The sequence below is a fragment of the Bos mutus genome, chromosome 1, assembly GCF_027580195.1.
Source record: "Bos mutus isolate GX-2022 chromosome 1, NWIPB_WYAK_1.1, whole genome shotgun sequence".
Classification (NCBI taxonomy): Eukaryota; Metazoa; Chordata; class Mammalia; order Artiodactyla; family Bovidae; genus Bos; species Bos mutus.
Genome location: NC_091617.1, coordinates 134,854,332 through 134,877,312, shown reverse-complemented (window position 1 = coordinate 134,877,312; position 22,981 = coordinate 134,854,332). Strand labels below are relative to the sequence as shown.

The following is a 22,981-nucleotide window of genomic DNA, read 5'->3' as shown; positions in this document are numbered from 1 at the left end:
AGAACACGGGATGTCCAGAAAAAGCCCACATGCTGGATGTTCAGCAGCTTCTATGGCCTTGACTTTCTGTAACAGGCATGCAAAGGTGGGGTGAGGTCTCAGGGAAGGGCAAGTTGCTGGGGGAGGTTGGAGCCAGTGGGAGAATATCCCCTGGAGACTATGCTTTCTTACAAGCATGTTGAGTTTGAAATAGGCAGGACCCTCTGGGTGACTCAAAATCAGCCCCTCCCCACCATACACAAATGTGAAGTAATGCTGTAAACCAAGGCTGATGTGCAAGCTATTTGTCAGGGATTTGAGTAAAGTAGCACTGGAAGGAAACGTTATCCTCCAGATGTTCAGCATTTGAGGCAAGAGAGGTCCTTCCTGGACCATGGAGATGCTGGTGGCTTTTCTTACTGCTGTCCCTTTCCACCTACACTCCCCACCTTGATAAAACCTACTGTCAGTATAGATGTTCTACGTCTCTTTTTATCTGATTTGGGAAATATCACAAAAAGAAAATCCTTTTCAATCTCATTTTTGGACTATTTGATATTTTCTTCCATTTTTAAATTAAAAAAATTTTTTTAATATTTGAAATTTATTTTTTATTTTTTAAATATAAATTTATTTATTTTAATTGGAAGTTAATTACTTTACAATATTGTATTGGTTTAATTTCATCTTTTACATTTAACCATGTAGAAAATGTTGTGTGTCACTCAGCTGTCTCTTCAGGACTGAGGCTGTCTTCCCCCAGAAAGGAATGTTGGTTGCTCACAGCAGAATCCCTCCCCTGGAATTTCCCTGGCCAAAGGAAGGCACAAAAGGCTATATGATTCCATTTGTATATAATAACACACATTTCATTTTTTAAGCTGAAGTATAGTTGATTTACAATGTAACCACTGGTTTGTTTCCTATGTGAATCAGTTTGTTTTGCATATACATTAATTTGTATTATTTTTTAGATTTCACATGTAAGTGATAATCATATAGTATTTGTCTTTCTTACTTCAGTAAGCATAATATTCTCTAGGCCGACCCACTTTGCTGAAAATGGCAGAACTCCATTTTTTAATGATTGAGTAATGTTCCATTACGTGTGTGTTTATGTATGTATGTGTATATATCTCTGTCTCTCATACCTTTCTTATCCATTCATCTGTTGATGGACCTTTGGGTTGCTTCCATATCTTGTCGATTGTAAATAATGCTGCTATGAACATTGGTGTGCATGTATCTTTTCAAATTAATGTTTTTGTTTTCTTTGGATGTATACCCAGGAGTGGAATTGTTAGACCACATGCCAGTTTTATTTATAGTGTTTTGAAGACCTTCCATACACTTTTCCACTGTGGCTGTACCAATTTACATTTCCACCAACAGCATACAAAGATTCTCTTTTTTTCACATCCTCTCCTTGCTTGTAATCTGTAGACTTTTTGATAATAGCCATTCTCATAGGTGTGAGGTGCTATCTTGTTGTTTTGATTTACTTTTCTCAACAATTAGCAATGCTGAGCATCTTTTCATGGGTCTGTAGCCATCTGTCGGAGAAGGCAATGGCAACCCACTCCAGTACTCTTGCCTGGAAAATCCCATTGGTGGAGGAGCCTGGTAGGCTGCGGTCCATGGGGTCGCTAAGAGTTGGACACGACTGAGCGACTTCACTTTCACTTTTCACTTTCATGCATTGGAGAAGGAAATGGCAGCCCACTCCAGTGTTCTTGCCTGGGAATCCCAGGGACGGGGGAGCCTGGTGGGCTGCTGTCTAGGGTCACACAGAGTCGGACACGACTGAAGTGACTTAGCAGCAGCAGCAGCAGCAGTAGCCATCTGTATATCTTATTCAAAAAATGTCTATTCTGTCCGTTTTTTGATTGGGTTTTTGTTCTTTTGATATTGAGTAATAATGACTGTTTACATATTTTGGATATTAATTCCTTGTTGGCCATATCATTTATTCCCATTCTGTAGGTTGTCTTTTTGTTTTTGCTGACAGTTTCCTTTGCTGTGCAAACATTCTTAAGTTTAATTAGGCTCCATTTGTTTATTTTTGCTTTTATTTCTTTTGCCTTAAGACAGTCAAAAGTATTGCTATGATTTATGTCAATGAATATGCTGCCTATGTTCTCTCATAGGAAGGAGTTTAATGGTTTCAGGTGTCACCGTGAGGTCTTTAATCAATTTTGAGTTTATTTTTGTATATGGTATAAAGTAAGTTCTAATCTCATTGCTTTACATTTAACTGTCCAGTTTTCCCAGTACTACTTGTTGAAAAGACTGTCTTTTCTTCATTGCATATTCTTGCCTCCACTGTTGTAGATTAATTGACCATATGTGTGTGGGGTTATTTCTGGGCTCTCTATTCCATTCCATTGGTCTGTGTATTTGTGCCAGTACTATGCTATTTTGATTACTGTAGCCTTGCAGTATAGTCTGAGGTCTGGGTGGGTAATATCTCCAGTTTTTTCCTTCTTATTTAAGACTGCTTTGTCAGTTTGGGGTCTTTTGTTGTTCCACATGGATTTTAGGATTATTTTCTAGTTCTGTGAAAAATGTCATGGGTATTTTGGTAGGGATTGCATTGAACCTCTAGATTGCCTTGGGTAGTATAGTCATTTTAACAATATTAATTCTTCCAATCCAAGAGTATGGGATATCTTTCCATTTCCTTGTATCATCTTCGTTTCCTTCAACAATGTTTTATAGTTTTCAGAGTATAGGTCTTTCACCTCCTTGGTTAAGTTTATTCCTCGGTATTTTATTCCTGTTGATGTGATTTTAAACAGGATTTTTTTTTTTAATCCCCTACTGATAGTTGATTGAGAAATGTAATGGATTTTTCTAATCTTGTAGCTTGCTATCTTGATGAATTCATTTATTCTAATACTTTTTGTGTGGAGACTTTAAGGTTTTCTATATAGAGTACCATGTCATCTGCAAACAGTGACAGTTTTACTTCTTCCCTTCCAATTTGGATTCCTTTTTTTTCTGTTTCTCATATAATTGCTGTGGCTACGACTTCCAATATTACATTAAGTATAGGCAGCAAGAGTAGAGATCCTTATCTTGTTCTTGGATAAAAGTAAGTAAAAGTAAAAGCTTTCAGCTTTTCCCCATTGAGTATGATGCTGGCTGTGGGTTTGTCATAAATGGTCTTTATTATGTTAAGATGTGTTCCCTCTATACCCACTTTGATGAGGGGTTTTTTTGTCATGAATGGATGTTGAATTTTGTGAAATGCTTCTTCTCTGACTATTGAGATGATCATGTAATTTTTAATCCTTCCTTTTATTAATGTAGTATATCACATTGATTTTCAAATGTTGAGACATCCTTGTGCCCTTGGAATAAATTCTACTTGGCTCATGGTATATGATCCTTTTTATATATTGCTGGATTTAGTTTGCTAATATTTTTTTGAGAATTTTTGCATTTATATTCATCATAGATATTGGCCTACAATTGTATTTTCCTTGTAGTATCTGTCTGGTTTTGGTATCAGGGAAACGGTGGCTTCATAGAATGAATCTGAAAGTGTCCTATCTTCTCCAATTTTTAAAAATAGTTTGAGCAAGATAGGTATTAGTTCTTCTTTACATGGTTCATAAGATTCCCCTATGAAGTCACCTGATCCTGAACTTTTGTTTTCTGGAAACTTTTAAAAAAAATAACAAATTCAATTTCACTACTTGTGATTAGTCTGTTCAAATTATCTATTTCTTCTTGATTACATCTTGGCAGGCTGTATGTTTCTAAAAATCTGTCCATTTCTTCTACGTTGTCCAATTTGTTGGCATACAACTGTTCATAGTATTTTTCTTTTTTTTTTTTTTTATTTTTAAACTTTACATAATTGTATTAGTTTTGCCAAATATCAAAATGAATCCGCCACAGGTATACATGTGTTCCCCATCCTGAACCCTCCTATGGTTTTTTTTTGTATCTCTGTGGCATAAATTATTATTTCTCCTCTTTCATTTCTTATTTTGCTTATTTTAGCCCTCTTTTCTCCTTGGTGAGCCTGGTTAAAATTTACCAGTTTCATTTTTTTTTTTTTTAACAAAACAAAACAAAACTGTTCTTGGTTTCCTTGATCTTTTCCTATATATTTTTATTTGTATTTTATTTATTTCCTCTCTGATCTTTATTTTCTTTCTTTGGCCAATTTTGAGCTTTGTTCATTTTCCTAATTCTTTTAGGTGGTAAATTAGGTTGTTTGAGACTTTTCTTGTTTCCTAAGGAAGGCCTGTATTGCTATAAACTTCTCTCTTGGGACTCTTTTGCTTCATCCCATTAATTTTGAAGTGTTGTGTTTCCATTTTTCACTTGCCTTAAATAGTTTTCTAATTCCCCCTTTGATTTCTTCATCAACCCACTGGTTTTTCAAGCAGTATATTGTTTAGTTATCACATTTCTCATTTTCCCATTTTTCTTTCTGTAGTTGATTTCTGGTTTCATACCATTGTAGTTGGGAAAAATGCTTGATATAATTTCTATTCTCTTAAATTTGTTGAGACCTGTTTTGTGGTCTAGCCTGTAATCTCTTCTGGAGGACATTCCATGTGTACTTGAAAAGAATGTGTATTCTGCTGTTTTTGGATGGAATATCCTATGATCTGGTCTATTCTGTCTTAGAGTCCTGGTCTATTATGTCATTTAAAGCCATTAGTGCCTTACTGATTTTATTAAAGTCCCTTACTATTATTATATCATTGCTCATTTCTCTCTTTATGAATGTTAGTATTTGCTTTATATATTTAGGTGCTTCTGTTTTGGGTGCATATGTGTCAGTGAGTGTAATATCCTCTTCCCTTTATCATTATATAGTGTCCCTCTTTGTGTTTGTTATAGCCTTTGTTTTAAAGTCTACTTGGTCTGACATGAGTATTGCTACCCTCATTTTCTTGTCATTTCTATTTGGATGTGGTACTGTTTCCTGTCCTCTCATTTTCAATCTGTGTGTGTGTTTAGCCCTGAAGTAAGTCTCTTGTAGGGAGCATATTGAGAGGTCCTTTTTTAAAATCCAATCAGCGAACACTCACACTTTAAATGTGCAGTATACATCTGTTAGTCACTACTCTAACCAAGATATAGAACCTCTCTATACCCTAAGAAACTTGATACTCCTTTTCAGCCAATATTCCCCTCTCAGAACAACAATTTGTTCTGATTTCTACCACTAGAGATTAGTTTTGTCTGTTTTGAACCTCATATAAATAAAATAATTATTTATTAATTTTTTGTATGTTGACTTTATAACTATTAGTTAGGTCAGTGGCTCAGTCATGTCTGACTCTTTGTGACCCCATGAACTGCAGTGGGCCAGGCCTCCCTGTCCATCACCAACTCCCAGAGCCCACCCAAACCCATGTCCATCGAGATGGTGATACCATCCAACCATCTCATCTTCTGTCGTCCCATTCTCCTCCTGCTCTCAATCTTTCTCAGCATCAGGGTCTTTTCAAATGAGTCAGCTCTTCGCACCAGGTGGCCAAAGTACTGGAGTTTCAGCTTCAGCACCAGTCCTTCCAATGAACACCCAGGACCGGTCTCTTTCAGGATGGACTGATTGGATCTCCTTGCAGTCCAAGGGACTCTCAAGAGTCTTCTCCAACACCACAGTTCAAAAGCATCAATTCTTCAGCGCTCAGCTTTCTTTATAGTCCAATTCTCACATCCATACATGACCACTGGGAAAACCATAGCCTTGACTAGATGAACCTTTGTTGACAAAGTAATGTCTCTGCTTTTTAATATGTTGTCTAGGTTGGTCATAACTTTCCTTCCAAGGAGTAAGCGTCCTTTAATTTCATGGCTGCAGTCACCATCTGCAGTGATTTTGGAGCCCAAAAAAATGAAGTCAGCCACTGTTTCCACTGTTTCCCCATCTATTTGCTATGAAGTGATGGGACCAGATGCCATGATCTTCGTTTTCTGAATTTGAGCTTTAAGCCAACTTTTTCAGTGTCCTCTTTCACTTTCATCAAGAGGCTCTTTAGTTCTTCTTCACTTTCTGCCATAAGGGTGGTGTCATCTGCATATCTGAGGTTACTGATATTTCTCCCGGCAATCTTGATTCCAGGAAGCAATCTTGTGCTTCCTCCAGCCCAGCATTTCTCATAATGTACTCTGCATATAAGTTAAATAAGCAGGGTGACAATATACATCCTCGATGTACTGCTTTTCCTATTTGGAACCAGTCTGTTGTTCCATTTCCAGTTCTAACTGTTGCTTCCTGACCTGCATACAGGTTTCTCAAGAGGGACGTCAGGTGGTCTGGTATGCCCATCTCTTTCAGAATTTCCCACAGTTTATTGTGATCCACACAGTCAAAGGCTTTGGCATAGTCAACAAAGCAGAAATAGATGTTTTTCTGGAACTCTCTTGCTTTTTCAGTGATCCAGCGGATGTTGGCAATTTGATCTGATAGAATGTGGTCCACTGGAGAAGGGAATGGCAAATGACGCCAGAGGATGAGATGGCTGGATGGCATCACTGACTCGATGGACGTGAGTCTGAGTGAACTCCGGGAGTTGGTGATGGACAGGGAGGCCTGGCGTGCTGCAATTCATGGGGTCGCAAAGAGTCAGACACGACTGAGTGACTGATCTGATCTGACCTGATCTGAATGAGACATAAGCTTTGGTTTCCATGCAGCCTGCTTCCTTGGTCAAGAGTATTTATATTACACATGTAGCATGTATATAAACTGATCCCCCAGTTGGAATTTGAACAGGTTAGAAAAAACTATGTGTTCAGGCTGTTAGTCTCCCTGACCATTTCCCCTCCAAACTCCACACTCTGTGTGAGAACACTTTAAATGGTGAGAAGCAGGGGGGATAGATAGATGTGACAATAGTTACTCCCCTCTGTAAGTGGGCTCCAAAATGCATCTGTGGACACATGATCTAACACCAAGGCTCTGGGAAAGTTGCCTGCAAACCTCCCTTCAGCTAACTTTCCTTCCAGGACACACTCTCACATTGTCCCTGCTGTCTTACCTCCGTGGAACGTTTTTTTAAATCTCAGGCTAGATTTTTGTTTTGGGTTTTTGTTGTTGTTGTTGTTGTTGTTTCCCCATAATTTTTATTTATTTATTTTTGGCTGCACTGTCTCTTCGTTGCTATGTGCAGGCTTTTCTCTAGTTGCGGTGAGCCAGGACTACTCTTTGTTGCAGTATTCAGGCTTCTCATTGCAATAGCTTCTCTTGTTGCAGAGCACAGGCTCTAGAGCACAGGCTTAGTAGTCATGGCGCACAGGCCTAGTTGCTCTGCGGCATGTGGAATCTTCCTGGACCAGGGATCGAACCCATGTCCCCTGCATTGGCTGATGGATTCTTATCCACTACACCATCAGAGAAGTCCCAGAGTAGTTTTGAACCTAACAGAAAAATTGCAGAGTAAAACAGAGAGATTCTATATAGCCTGCAGCCAGTTCCCACTGTAATCAGTGTCTTACAATACTGGTGTACATCTGTCACAATTAATGAGACAGTATTGATACATTATTATTAACTGAAGTCCAAACTTTTACTCACATCTCCTTCATTTCCCCCCAGTGTCCTTCTTCTGTTCCAGGAACCCAGCCAGGATTCCACATTACGTTTAGTTGTCGTGTCTCCTTAGACTCCATTCGGCTGTGAGTTTCTCAGACTTTCCTTATTTTTGATGACCTTGGTGAGGAGTACTGGTCAGATATTTTGTAGCATGTCCCTCATTTGGGATTTTCAGATGTTTTTCTTATCATTATACCTGGGATATAGGTTTGGGAAAGGAGAGCTACAGAGGTAAAGTGCTGTCTTCATATCCAGGGTGCATATTATCACCATGACCTTGATCACTTGGCTGAGGTAGTGTCTGTCAGGTCCTCTACTGTAAAGCATAGAACATTTTTATGAGTCTTTTGCTTTTAGTTTAGGAGAGTACAAAGCAGTCTGGACTGATGCGGTTGTGTTCTTTCCCATGATGTCAGCGAGATGTTTCCTGAATATTAACGATCCTGTTCTTTTATTAGAAACTGAGCTGACCTTTTCATTCCTCTAACTTTGACTCCTGTTGTTTGGAGAAGGCCTTTGAGAAAACATCTTTGATGTGTAGGTTTGTTCCCCTGTCACAGATTATTCTCTTCCCTTCCAGAATGACAGCCCCTTGAAGCAAATGGTCATGTATGTCTTCAATATGTAGGCACCATATATACATACATATACTCTTTGAACTCATGTCTTCAATGTGTGGTCACCTTATGCTAGCCTCCACCTCATTCCATCTGTGCCCTGGTCCACAAGGTACCTAGATGCCAGGAACTTCATGCCCCTGTTAGTATGCATTTGTTCCTTCTTTTCTTTGATGTTAAGTTAAAGTATTAGTCACTCAGTCGTGTTTGACTCTGTGACTATGGACTGTAGCCTGCCAGGCTCCTCTGTCCATGGAATTCTCCAGGCAAGAATACTGGAGTGGGTAACCATTCCCTTCTCCGGAGGCGGGGGGGGAATTGTAACTATAGATTAGAGAAATCATGATGCTGAAGAAGGAGCCCAGAAGTGAGCTATTTCCCTTTCCTTGCATCTGGGCAGGAGACAAAAGTAAGGGACCCACGACAAGATCAGCTTGTTGAGCCCCAGCACTTAAAACCCCTGATGTTTAAATCCAGGAGTTTTTTAATGAAAGAACTTTAATTTCACTTCTACAAAGATAATATTCAAGTTATTATTACTGCCTAACAAACTGCCTCAAAACTTCAACATTAATCATTCATTTGCTCATAAATCTAGTTAGGGGGCATCACTTGTCTCTACTCTACCTGGACTCAGCTGGGGTAGCCCACATAGGGTTGAGGATGACTCACTGCCCTGTCTGGCAGTAGTCAGTCGGTGCTGACTTCATCTAGAAGTTCAAGCTGGGACTGAAGGCCAGGGCCTCAGCCCCTTTCCAGATGGGCTCCTTCATGGACTGCTCAGGCTTCCTCACAGCATGGTGGCTGACTTCTGAGAGGAATACCCAAGAGTAAGGACTCGGAGGAAGCAATACCATCTCTTATAACCTGGCCTCAGAAATCATGTAGCATCACTTCAGCCATAGTCACAAACCCACCCAGATTCCAGGGAATGGAACAGACTTCACCTTTCAGTAGGAGTGCTGAAGTCACATTTAGGAAGAGAAAGCTGGTTGGGGTGTGTTACAGTGGTTATTTTTGGAAAATAAAAGCTGGCTAGTGATTGATTTAGAAGAGTTTTCTTTTTTCCCAGTTTTATTTCAATATAATTGACATATAACATTGTATTACATCATAATGATTTAAAATGTGAATATATTGTGGAATGATTACTGCAATAAGTTTAGTTAACATCAATCACCCCACATAGTTACAAATTTTTATATGATGAGAACTTTTAAGATTTAGTCTCTTGAAAGAGAAAGTGCGTGAAAGTGCATAATTTTTTTTACATGATGAGAATATTTATGAAATGCACATATGTAACATTTATGAAAATGTACACATGTAAAGTGACCTATAATCCCCCTCAACAGAAAACTGGATTAAAGATTTACTGCACATGGGCCCCCTCCCCCATCAGAACAAGACCCAGTTTCCCCATCAGTCAGACTCTCCCATCAGGAAGCTTCCATAAGCCTCATCCTTATCTATCAGAGGGCAGACAGAATGAAAACTACAATCACAGAAAACTAACCAAACTGATCACATGGACCACAGCCTTGTCTAGCTCAGTGAAACTATGAGCCATGCCATGTAGGGCCACCTAAGATGGACGGGTGATAGCAGAGGGTTCTGACAAAACGTGGTTCACTGGAGAAGGGAATGGCAATCCACTTCAATATTCTAGCTTTGAAAACCCTATGAACAGTATGAAAAGGCAAAAAGGTATGACACTGAAAGATGAACTCTCTAGGTCAATAGGTGCCCAATAGGCTACTGGAGAAGAGTGGAGAAATAACTCCAGAAAGAATGAAGAGACAGAGTCAAAGAGAAAACAGTGCCCAGTTGTGGATGTGATATGTGGTGGAAGTAAAGTCCAATGCTGTAAAGAACAATATTGCATAGGAACCTGGAATGTTAGCTCTGTGAATCAAGGCAAATTGGAAGTGGTCAAACAGGAGAGGGAAAGAGTGAACATTGACATTTTAGGAATCAGTGAACTAGAATGGACTGGAATAGGTAAATTTAACTCAGATGACCATTACATCTACTACTTGGGCAAGAATCCCTTAGAAGTGGAGTAGCCATCACAGTCAACAAAAGAGTCCAAAATGCCATACTTGGATGAAATCTCAAAAATGACAGAATGATCTCTGTTCGTTTCCGAGGCAAACCATTCAATATCACAGTAATCCAAATCTATGCCCTGACCAGTAGTGCTGAAGAAGCTGAAGCTGAATGGTTCGTGAAGACCTACATGACCTTCTAGAACTAACACCCAAAAAAGATGTCCTCTTCCTTATAGGGAACTGGAATGCAAAAGTAGGAAGTCAAGAGCTACCTGGAGTAACAGGCAAATTTGGCCTTGGAGTACAAAATTAAGCAGGTCAAAGTGAACAGAGTTTTGCCAGGAGAATGCACTGGTTATAGCAAACACCCTCTTCCAACAACACAAGAGAAGACTCTACACATGGACATCACCAGATGTCAATACTGAAATCCAATTGATTATATTCTTTGCAGCCAAAGATGAAGAAGTTCTATACAGACAGCAAAAACAAGTCCAGGAGCTGACTGTGGCTCAGATCATGAACTCCTTATTGCCAAATTCAGACTTAAATTGAAGAAAGTAGGGAAAACCACTAGACCATTCAGGTATGACCTAAATCAAATCTCTTATGATTATACAGTGGAAGTGACAGACACATTCAAAGGATTAGATCTGATAGAGTGCCTGAAGAACTAGGACAGAGGTTTGTGACATTGTACAGGAGGCAGTGATCAAGACCATCCTCAAGAAAAAGAAATGCAAAAAGGCAAAATGGTTGTCTGAGGAGGCCTTACAAATAGCTGTGAAAAGAAGAGAAGCTAAAGGCAAGGGAGAAAAGGAAAGATATACCCATTTGAATGCAGAGTTCCAAAGAATAGCAAGAAGAGATAGAAAGCCTTCCTCAGTAATTGATGCAAAGAAATAGAGTAAAACAATAGAATGGGAAAGACTACAGATCTCTTCAAGAAAATTACAGATACCAAGGGAACACGTCATGCAAAGATGAGCACAATAAAGGACAAAAACAGTATGGACCTAACAGAAGCCAAAAATATTAAGAAGAGGTGGAAAGAATATACAGAAGAACTAAACAAAAAATATCTTCATGACCCAGATTACCACGATGGCATGATCACTCATCCAGAGCCAGACATCCTGGAATGTGAAATCAAGTGGGCTTTAGGAAACATCACTATGGTGGAGGTCATAGAATTCCAGTTGAGCTATTTCAAATCCTAAAAGATGATACTGTGAAAGTGCACTCAATATGCCAGCAAATTTGGAAAACTCAGCAGTGGCAACAGGACTGGAAAAGGTCAGTTTTCATTCCAATCCCAAAGAAAGGCAATGCCAAAGAATGCTCAAACTACCACACAATTGCACTCATCTCACATGCTAGCAAAGAAATGCTCAAAATTCTCCAAGCCAAGCTTCAACAGTACATGAACCAAGAAATTCCAGATGTTCAAGCTGGATTTAGAAAAGGCAGAGGTACCAGACATCAAATTGCCAACATCTGTTGGATCATCGAAAAAGCAAGAAAGTTCCAGAAAAAAATCTTCTTTCGCTTTATTGACTACAACGAAGCCTTTGAGTGTGTGGATCACAACAAACTGGAATATTCTGAAGGAGATGGGAATACCAGACCACCTGACCTGCCTCCTGAGAAATCTGTAGGCAGGTCAAGAAGTAGCAGTTAGAACCGGACATGGAACAACAGACTCGTTCCAAATTGGGAAAGGAGTACGTTAAGCCTGTATATTGTCACCCTGCTTATTTAACTTATATGCAGAGTACATCATGTGAAATGCCAGGTTGGATGAAGCACAAGCTGTAATCAAGATTGCTGGGAGAAATATCAATAACCTCAGATACACAGATGACACCACCCTTATGGCAGAAAGCGAAGAACTAAGGAGCCTCTTGATGAAAATGAAAAAGAAGAGTGAAAAAGTTGACTTAAAGCTCAACATTCAGAAAACTAAGATCATGGCATCCAGTTCCATTACTTCATGGCAAATAGATGGTGAAACAATGGAAACAGTGAAAGACTTTATTGTTTTGGACTCCAAAATCACTGCAGATGGTTACTGAAGCCATGAAATTAAAAGATGCTTGCTCCTTGGAAGAAAAGCTATGACCAACCTAGGCAGCATATTAAAAAGCAGAGACATTACTTTATCAACAAAGGTCCATTTACTCAAAGCTATGGTTTTTCCCATAGTCATGTATGGATGTGAGAATTGGACTATAAAGAAAGCTGAGTGCCGAAGAATTGATGCTTTTGAACTGTGGTGTTGGAGAAGACTCATGAGAGTCCCTTGGACTGCATGGAGATCCAACCAGTCAATCCTAAAAGAAATAAGTCCTGAATATTCATTGGAAGGACTGATGCTGAAACTGATACTCTAATACTTTGGCCAACTAATGTGAAGAACTGACTCATTGGGAAAGACCCTGATGCTGGAAAAGATTGAAGGCAGGAGGAGAAGGGGACGACAGAGGATGAGATGGTTGGATGGCATCACCGACGCAATGGACATGAGTTTGAGAAAGCTCCGAAAGTTGGTGATGAACAGGAAGCCTGTCATGCTGCAGTCCATGGGGTCACAAAAGAGTCAGACACAGCTGAGTGACTGAACTGTACTGAACACTTAAGATTTACTCTCTTAACAACTTTCAAATGTACAATAAGTACTGTAGCCCACTAGCCTCCTCTGTCTGTGAGATTTTCCAGGAAAGAATACTGGAGTGGGTAACCATTCCCTTCTCCATGGATTATGAACTATAGATACTATGCTATACATTATACCCAAAATTTATTTACTATAACTGGAATTTTGCCTGCCTTCCCCCATTTCCCCTGTTCTCTGTTCCCCACCTGTGGTAACCACCAACGTGTTCTGTATTTCTTTGAGTTTAATTTTTATTTTATTATAATTTTATTTAATTATTTATTTTTGGCTGTGCTGGGTCTGCATCACTGTACGGGCTTTTCCCTAGTTTGCGGTGAGCAGGGGCTACTCTCTAGTTGCCATGCATGGGCCTCAGTAGTTGCGGAGCATGGGCTCAGTAATTACGGTTCCCAGGCTCTAGAGCATAGGCTCAACAGTTGTAGCACACAGGCTTAGCTGCATGTGGGATTTTCCTAGACCAGGGTTCAAACCTGCGTCACCTGCATTGGCAGGCAGATTCTTTACCACTGAGCCACTAGGAAAGCCCTGATTTTTATTTTAGATTCCACACATAAGTGAGATCATATGGTACTGGTCTTTCTCTGTCGGACTTATTTCGGTTAGCATAATGCCCTCAAGGTCCATCCATGTTGTTGCAAATAGCAGCATTTACTTCTTTTTGTGGCTGAGTAATCTTGTGTGTGTGTGTGTGTGTGTGTGTGTGTGTGTGTGTGTGTAATACTACACTTCCTTTATCCATTCATCCATTAGTAGACACTGTGGTTGTTTCCATGTCTTGGCTATTGTACATAAGGCTGGAGTGAACTTGGACGTGCAAATATCTCTTCAAGATAGTGATTTTTGTTCCCTTCAGATATGTACTCAGAAGTGGAATTGCTAGATAATATATTAGTTCCATTTTAATATTTTGAGAAAACTCCATCCTATTTCCCATGTGGGCTCTAACCAGTTTACATTCCCACCAACAGTGCACAAAGATTCCCTTTTGTCCACATCCGTAAAACACTTGTTATCTCTTATCCTTTTGATTATAGTCATTCTAACGGGTGTGAAGAGATATTTCATTTGTTTTTTTATTGTGATTTTGATTTGTGTTTCTCTGATGATTAGTGATACTGAGTGCCTTTTCACGTACCTGTTGACCATCTGAATGTCTTCTTTGGAAAAATGTCTATTCAGACCCTCCAAGCATTTTTTTTATCGGATTATTTGGAGTTTTTTGCTAATTGAGTTGTATGAGTTCTTATATTTTGGATATTTAGGAGAGTTTCTCATTCTTCAGCAAAGATTTGTTGTGGCTAAGGTACCTAAGGTATTGACCAACTTAGATAGCATATTCAAAAGCAGAGACATTAATTTGCCAACAAAGGTCCGTCTAGTCAAGGCTATGGTTTTTCCTGTGGTCATGTATGGATGTGAGAATTGGACTGTGAAGAAGGCTGAGCACCGAAGAATTGATGCTTTTGAACTGTAGTGTTGGAGAAGACTCTTGAGAGTCCCTTGGACTGCAAGGAGATCCAACCAGTCCATTCTGAAGGGGATCAGCCCTGGGATTTCTTTGGAGGGAATGATGCTGAAGCTGAAACTCCAGTACTTTGGCCACCTCATTCGAAGAGCTGACTCATTGGAAAAGACTCTGATGCTAGGAGGGATTGGGGGCAGGAGGAGAAGGGGACGACAGAGGATGAGATGGCTGGATGGCATCACTGACTCAATGGACATGAGTCTGAGTGAACTCCGGGAGTTGGTGATGGACAGCGAGGCCTGGCATGATGCGATTCATGGGGTCACAAAGAGTTGGACACGACTAAGCGATTGAACTGAACTGAACTGAAGGTACTGGACTAGATATGGGGAAATATCATTGATGCAGACACAGTCTCTGCACTCTGGTAGCTTAGAGTTCAGACAGTGGGCATTTGAAACAGGACACTGGGCATTTCCATTTAGAGAGATAGGGGTTGGATCAGTGGTAGGAATGGTGGTTACAGGCACACAGGAGGGGCTTCTAGCAATGGCTTCAAGACCCAAGAGGAGTTCTAGTTAGAAAATGCTTGTCCCCAAATAAACTGAGTGACTAAGGCAGAGGAGCAAAAGCTGAAGATGAAAGGTGGTGTGGTTGCCGAGTGTTTCTGCTTGGAGGGAAATGTTTGTTTTGTAGCTGTGGTCACTCCTACTATTGTTATATCATTGCCTGTCTTCATAAAGCGTAGGACATTTTCCTGGATCAAAACTTTCTCAGTACCTAGGGTTTCGAGCAGCCAGGATCAGAGAAACTGTGTTTAAATCCTGACACTGCTACATGATGGCCATTTTGACTTCGGATGAATGACTTAACTGTTTATTGCCATGGAGATGACTGGAGTTCTCACGCTTGTCATTCTTCTTATTTCCTGCTACCAGGAGAGGAGCTTGTGTGTGTGTGTGCTCACATGTGAGTACACATGTTTTTGATAGAAAGCTGTGATCTGTTAGCTTCAGAGTTGCAGTACGAAGTGAATTCATGTTAGCTGGAGGCCGTAGGGGTGTCTGGGTCACCTAGGCCCATCTCATGTGGTTTTCTTGCTCACATGTGTTCTAGAGATTGTACTCGGAGCAATAATTCTCAGTGGAGTCATGGATCTGATCAGTGCAACTGTTGAATCAGTGATCCCCAGACATTTCTGGAACCCACCAGGTGATGGCCTCAGGTGTCTCTCAGAACTAAGCAGAACCCTCTGTGCTTTAAGTTCTGTGACCTGAAGCATGTCACCAGCAGGACTTGAGAGGAGGAAACATTTGGAAAGTGTCTGCCTGAGAAGGGAGTAGCAGCAAAGATACACACCCCCAAACTCCTTTTTGTCTTTATGAAAAAAAAAAAGTCTCTTTCATAAAGAAGCCCAAGGTCACAGGCATGAGTACCTCTTCAGAGCAGTCACCCAGCTTACCCTAAAGTCAGTGATGCGCATTTATTTCTGAGCATGGACAGAAACCATGCTCTTAGGAATGACAAGCTTTTTGATCTTTAAAACAAAAGGATTTTGTTTTTAAAAGAAGTCCAGAGGATGGAGCACTAGAATACCAGACCCATAGTAATGTGAAGAGAGCCCTGTGGGCTGGTGCATCATAGTATGTGGCCCAGAGTGAGGATTCCACTTCACTGGGCCTCAGCCTTCTCATCTGTCAGTGAAGGAGTTAGATAGCAGGGAGCCTTAGCACCCCTTCCAATTAAAAGACAATAGTACTGAAATGAGAAGAGCCTGTTTCCTGGCAAGATGTATGTTATTGCCCATGTAGAAAACAGACTTCATGATGGTCAAACTTGGTGAGCATGGATTCTCTTTTTTTGTTGTTGTTGAAACATCTGATGCAGAAGCTAAATTGCAAAATAAAGTTAACTAACTTGTTAAAAATGTTAACACAGAGCCCTGAAATGGAGCTAGAAGAAAACAAGTAGGAAGAAAGAAAAGTCAAAAAATCAGTAATAGAAAATCAACTCCCAAAAGATTTTGAACCATTGCTTTTGAATATGCAGAGCAGAATGGTGAGGGAACATGGTTGAGCATGTGGACTCTGGGGCCAGGCTGCCAGGTTCAAATCAGCTCACTATCCCAGGCTGTGTGGAAGGAGGCAGCTTCCTGTGCCTCTCTGTGCTGCTTTTCGTCGGCTGCAATGGGGAGCTAATGATAGTACCTGCCTCATCAGGTTGTTATGAAGATTAAATGTGTCAGGAACACACTCAGCCCTTCAAATGGCACGTGGCAGGCAGGAAGCACTCAGCACAGATTAGTCATTTCTCTCTTCACCAATTCCCTCCTTGCCTTTACCAGATGCAAATATCATGCCCAATATGGGCTGTCGGCAGCCAACCAAATAAACAGAAGGAGGAAGGCCTTTCCTTCCCTTGGGTCCTGGGATCACTGGGCACTGGAATTGCAGGTAGGAGGAGGCCTTCCTGCCACATCTGAGCACCCATCAATCTTTGGTTCCCACCTTCTACACTTGTCCTTATTCTGGCATCCTTTAAAAATTGGTTCTACATTTAAAACACATCAAGCAGGATTTTAGTTATAGTCTCGCCTACATATTTGGAATTAGAGCCGGCAAAGTCTATTATGCAAATCTATGCAAATTATATTCAAAGAGGCAGTAGCCCCAGATTGTGGGGAGGAGAATGAGCAGGCCAGCACAAAGGGCCTGAAGTGGAAATTTGCATCTGTTAGGGGAGCCCTGGGTTGAAGGCCTTGAGCAGTAATTGTGATGGTGTAAGCCTTTACATTCAGTGCTTAACCTTTTGTGCCAGAGAGGAGAGGCGATTTCCATAGTGAGGATGACTGTGGATGTTGAAGGAGGCATTTGGGCATTGCGATGCTCTAGCAGTTTTATGATACAAATGAAAAGTTGCTTTGAAATGATGGCTGTAATCCAGGCTGTGTCCCGACCAGCTGTGTTCTTGGACAAGTCACTTCACTCCTTCCGTTACCCCTTCTGTGAAATGAGGGGACTGGACTAAGTTGTTTCGAGTGCCCTTCTCACTGTGACAGCTAAATGTCATCCTCTAGGTGGAAACCCTGTGCACCCAGGATGGCAGTATCCATTCATTGTACCGAAGCTTTCAAATCTGAAGAAAAAAGGGCCCTAACAGTCCTCCTAGAGGGAAAATACCTTCAGGCGATGCTGGCATCTAGAAAGAGCTGCAGCAAGGGCACACCTGTTTACTTCCCTGAAAGTCTTGCAGGAAGGAGAACTCCAGTCAGTTGTATACTTCCCACCTGGGAGGATTTTAGCCCCAGGGATGTTCATGGTGGGAAAGTCAAGGGAATTTCTTTCCCTGAGTATTTTGAAGACCAGGGTGCATTAAGCCCTCTGCCTCTAGAGGCTGCAGAAGTTCCCCCTGGAGGCCGAGCTACCCCTCTCCTACCTCTGGCCTGTCCCTGGGGTCCCTGGGGGCCTCTCTGAAAACTCTGGGCAGCCCTTGATGCTGCTGCTGGAAGGCAACAGTGTCCTTGTCCTTGGTGATGGGCCTCAGGTTGTATGGAGCACATCTGTGCTCCACCCTAGGAATCCTCTGGGCCCTTAATTTAATTAACTCCAGCTGTTGTGGCAGCCACCAGCCGGGTACAGGTGTGAGCAGACAGCCCCTCCCCAGAGCCTCGCTGACTCACTCAGGTGGGCCTCGTGGAGGAGTGAGGAGGTGGGTGAGCAGCTCTGGCAGTGGGAAGGGGAGCTGCTGGCAAGAGGTGCTCAGCTCCTCAGAGACCCCCAGCAGATTTGAGTTGCACCCTGATCAGTTTAAACCTACCCTAGGATTGACTTTCCCTGTTTCACTCATCTCAGGCCCCCACGGCTGTCCCCTAGGGCCACTTCCCAAAATAAACTCCCTGTACACAAGCCCCAGTCTCCACTTCTCGTTTTTCAGAAATCTCTAAGGTATGACACGGATATCAGTCTGTTGGGTCTGCCACACAAGGTATCACCGGCCGGGGGTGGGAGGGGGGTGTGTTAAACCACAGAAAGTTATCATCTCACAGTTTTGGAGGCTGGAACCCCAAGATCTAGGTGCCAGCAGGGTTGGAGTATTCTGACTCCTTTCTTCTTGGCTTGCAGGTAGCTGGCCTCTCACTGCCTGTCTGTGTGTGGGCCTTCTTTGCATCTGCGTCCTGGGCTCCTTTTCTTATAAGGACACCCTTCAGATTGGGTTAGGACCTACCCCATAAGCTTCATTTTGCCTCAATCAGCTCTTCAAAGGCCCTAACACACAGTTCCACCCTCAGGTGCCAGGGCCAGGGTGTCCACATATGGCTTTGAGGGGAATGTGTTCAGCACATATTGAACCAGGGTGCTCATGAGCCAACAGAGGCCTATTAGGGAATGTCCCTTAAAACCTCAGCAGTCACAACCACCAGCTCTAGGAATAGGTTGTCCCTGTGGTGCTAAACTGCCAGAGAGGGGCTGCAGCAACCCTGAGCACATGGTTCCTTCTGTAGCTGCAACTTCCTGTCCTTTTCTCCTGCCTCGTATGTGCTGGGTGACCAGGAACTCTGTGCATTTTGGATATGCCCGGGTGTCACATACTTCTCTACTGAGGGGCTTTGAACACGTTATTTAATCGCCTTCAGCCTCAACTTCCTGCCCCATCAGGTGGTTAAATCGAGGGTTCAGTCAAGCATGAGAGACAGGGCCAGAGTGATGCTCAGTAGCCAGATTTTAGGATTGACCCAGATAAGGAGAAAACACTGTTGGTATATGGGCTAAACTATGAATGAAAGTGTGGAGAAATTCTGTCGTTTAGGGAGAACTGTTGGTCCTGGAGATGTGACTGCTATAGGCTCTACTCCATCTGCCGTCCCTCAGCCTCCCCCACCCACTAAGTTAGATGTGCAGGGTGAGGGAGCACTGACCCAAACCCCATCCCCTCCCCTAAGTTGGAGGAGGCCTCAGTGGTGACCCTGAACCTTGCTTTGAAGCCATGTCAGGAGGTCTCCTCCCCATCTCTGTTTCCAGAAACTCACCAGAGCCCCTGTCTTCCCCTGCCAGCTTTGCTGACCACCCCAGGTTCCCCAGCATCACCACCAGGGCCCCTGCTTTGACCATTCATCCTGCTGGATCTGTGGGGGAGGGAGGCCCCGAGAGGGTGACCAGTCAGAGGCTCATCTCTACCTGGGCTGGTCTTGGCGGCTAGCAGCGCTGAAGGAAGGGCATAAGTGTGACTGAGCAGGGGGCTCCTGTGAACGGGGGAGGTCTCAGGTCAGAATCGGACCGTAGAGGTCTGTCAAGCTCTCCCTGGTGGTAGGAAGCAGCTCTTCCTAGCCCGTGGGTAGTACAGGGTGGCCAGTCTTCACGTTTATAATCCGAATAGATCCTACATATCCCATTGATCTGAAGTATTATTTTTAAAGATGGGCACATGCTGTTGTGATTAATAAAATCCACACATCTTTAGAAGCGTTTTTACGTGTATAGATTTTTGTCCTTGTGCATTTTTCTCAGTGAACAAAAAGCACACACACTCACCATCATGCAAAGTCCATAGTTTTCTGTCAATGCTCAGAAGGGCTCCTCCTACTCTGGAAGGCCAGGCACCACCAGTGGCCTTCCAGAGTTCAGCCTCGTGAGTACATAGGACAAGCAGTTAACCATACAATCAGCTGGTGTTTATGCACCGCACCTTGTCCTGCAGGCTCTGTGCTAAGTACTTTATGGGCAACAGATCTGGTCACCCTCTGAATCCCGTCCGCTTCTGCCTGTTGGTCACCCAGGCCCTCACCTCATGACCTCACCCAGGCCCTGTTCATTTTTGTGTCTCCAGGGTCAAGGAGGGGGTAGACCCTCCTTAACTCTTTTGTGGGTGGGCGTGAACAAGCACTGTGTCTAGTTCATAAATGGAGGAGTCTGAAAAGGCGTGGGTGCTGGTCAGCTCTGCCCACCCAGCCCTGCTCAGTGACTCAGGGCGGCTCACACAGAGCTGCTGGCTTCCTTGTGGTCACACTTTGGACGGCTCCCTGGTGCAGAAGGTCCGCAGGCACTCAGAGGCCACAAGGCTTCCTCCCCCAGCCCGTCTGAGCATCTGCCCTTGGGCAGAGGGCAGAGGCATTTCAGAGGCACTTGGGAAAGGACAGGCCTGGCTGGTTTGGCTGTCTCTGGTTCCCCTGTGGGTGGGTTCTCTCTGGGAGGGGTGCTGGGTGGAACCAACCTGATAGATACCCCCGTCCCCATGGTCCTGTGTGGGATGCACAGGGACCTCAGGGATCCTCCCACCATTTCCCTGGAGTTCCCAGGTGCTTCAGGTTCATGGGTAAGGAAGGCACAGGGCTGAGCTGCTCCCGGGATTTCACCTCTGCTCTCTGTCTCCCTCTCAAGGCTTCCTCCTGACCTTGGCGCTGACTGAAGCACTGGTATTTGCTGCCCAGGAACCATCTCCCAGGGAATCTCTTCAAGTCTCCCCCTCAGGCACCATCCCAGGCACCATGGTGACAGCATCCCTCAGTTCTACCAGACACTCCTCCATGGTGGCCACCCCTGCCTCTGTGGTGACACCGACCCCTCATCCTGATGGACCCTCCTCACAGGCCACAGCTCCCATGGCAACGACAACACCCCATCTAGATGGACACCCTCCTACAAACACCATCTCCACCATCATGGCGACGGCATCCACCCCCCATTCTGAAGGCTCCCTGTCCACAGGGCCACTTCCTGCTGCTGTGGCAACCACATCCTCCCATTCAGAGGGCCGCTCCCCAGGCGAAACTGCGCCCACCATCCTGCTGACAAAGCCAGGGGAAGCCACCAGCCGTCCCCCCACAGCCCCCTCCAGAGCTACCACACGCAGGCCCCCCAGGCCCCCTGGCTCTTCCCGAAAGGGAGCCGGCAGTTCACCACGCCCTATCCCCGCTGCACCCAGTGGTCATGCCGGGAGGAAGGACAGCCAGCGGGGAAGAAACCAGAGCTCCACACATCTGGGGCAGAAGCGGCCGCTGGGGAAAATCTTTCAGATTTACAAAGGCAACTTCACAGGGTCTGTGGAGCCTGACCCCTCCACCTTCACCCCCAGGAACCCGCTCTGGGGTTACTCCTCCTCGCCACAGCCCCAGACAGTGGCTGCAACCTCAGCGCCCAGCAGGACCTCGTGGGTACCACCCACCACCCCCCTAGTGCCTGTGGAGGACAAGCCCAGCCTTAGCAGGGCAGACCAAGGGGGTGGTTCCACCTTCACCAGCCAAGGAGGGGAGCCAGATGCCACAGCAGCCTCAGGCACCCCTGCCAGTCAACAGCGTGCTCCAGTGCCTTCTCAGCACCCCCATGGTGACCCGCAGGACGGCTCCAGCCACAGTGACTCCTGGCTTACTGTCACCCCCGGCACCAGCAGACCTCCGTCTACCAACTCTGGGGTCTTCGCAGCCACCACGGGGCCCATCCAGGCTGCCTTTGATGCCAGTGTCTCAGTCCCTTCCGAGGGGCTTCCTCAGGGAACATCCTTAGCCCCGCAGGCCCCAGCCCGCCCAACATGGGCTTCAGAAAGCACTGTTTCCCAAGCCGAGGAGAAAGCTGTGGCCACCCCCACACCCACCATGATGGGCAGGGTGCCCAGTCCTCTCTCCACAGTGGTGTCCACAGCCACAGGAAATTTCCTCAACCGTTTAGTCCCCGCTGGGACCTGGAAGCCTGGAACAGCGGGGAACATTTCCCATGTGGCCGAAGGGGACAAACCCCAGCACAGAGCCACCATCTGCCTGAGCAAGATGGACATCGCCTGGGTGATCCTCGCCATCAGCGTGCCCATCTCCTCCTGCTGTAAGTGCCTCACACGCTCCCTTCTCCCCTCACCCACCACCACGGCAGCGTGCCCATCCCCACAATTCTTTTGCCCCACACTTGGGCAGTCCCCACCAAGTGGTCTGCAGAGTTCCCAGAACCCCAGGAGAGAAGGCAGCAGAACAAGAATCCCAGGTTATCCCACTCCTGGCCCCTAGCTCATCAGGCCATGGCTCAGATGCCCACTGATCATAAAGGCACAACTCCTAGGAGCTGGGAGTCAAGTCCAACTCGGCATTTTGCAGAAAGAAACACCAGGCTGGGGAAGGGACATGGTTTCCCCAGGACCCCAGAGCTCATGAGAGTCAGGGTTAGAATGTGAGCTCAGAGCACCCATCTTCCAGCCCAGGGCTCATGTCATGACACTACCCTGCCTGCTCTCTTCTCTAGCCATGTGACACCAACACCCCGCAAGGTGAGAGCTGGTGCTTCCAAACCGACAGCCTCCAAGTGGCAGAGCCCTTGGAGCCTTCCCCCCAACCTCTCTTCCGTCACCCTTACTGCTGCTCTCTTCTCCTCCTCCTGTCTTCCCTCATGAAAGAAGAAAAGATGAAGTTTTTATTTTGCAGGAAGTTCTAGTAGCCTTGACAAAAACAGTTCTTATAACTAAATTGAGGCTTACAAGTTACATGTGAATTTAGCTGTTTTGTGGCTCCTCCCCATTTTGCTTGTCCATGAGTGGTGTGAAGTGGTGCTTTGTGGACCTTGTCATTGCCTTTGCTCCCACTGGGTACATGGAGAAGGGCTCCCCTAGACCACAACAATAGCGGGCCACCAGCGCCCCCTTGCTGCCACC

At 44.2% G+C, this 22,981-nt stretch overlaps 1 protein-coding gene across 4 annotated transcripts in view; it reads left to right on the top strand.

The window, feature by feature from the left end:
• The window catches only part of TMEM108 (transmembrane protein 108), a 388,201-nt gene that overhangs the window by 351,499 nt on the left and 13,721 nt on the right, over window positions 1-22,981 (top strand). For all 4 annotated transcript variants that reach the window (XM_005906538.2, XM_070386737.1, XM_070386712.1 and 1 more), the window contains one exon: window positions 20,731-22,164. In XM_005906538.2, the coding sequence (XP_005906600.2) occupies window positions 20,731-22,164 (1,434 nt within the window). The remainder of the gene's footprint in view (window positions 1-20,730; window positions 22,165-22,981) is intronic.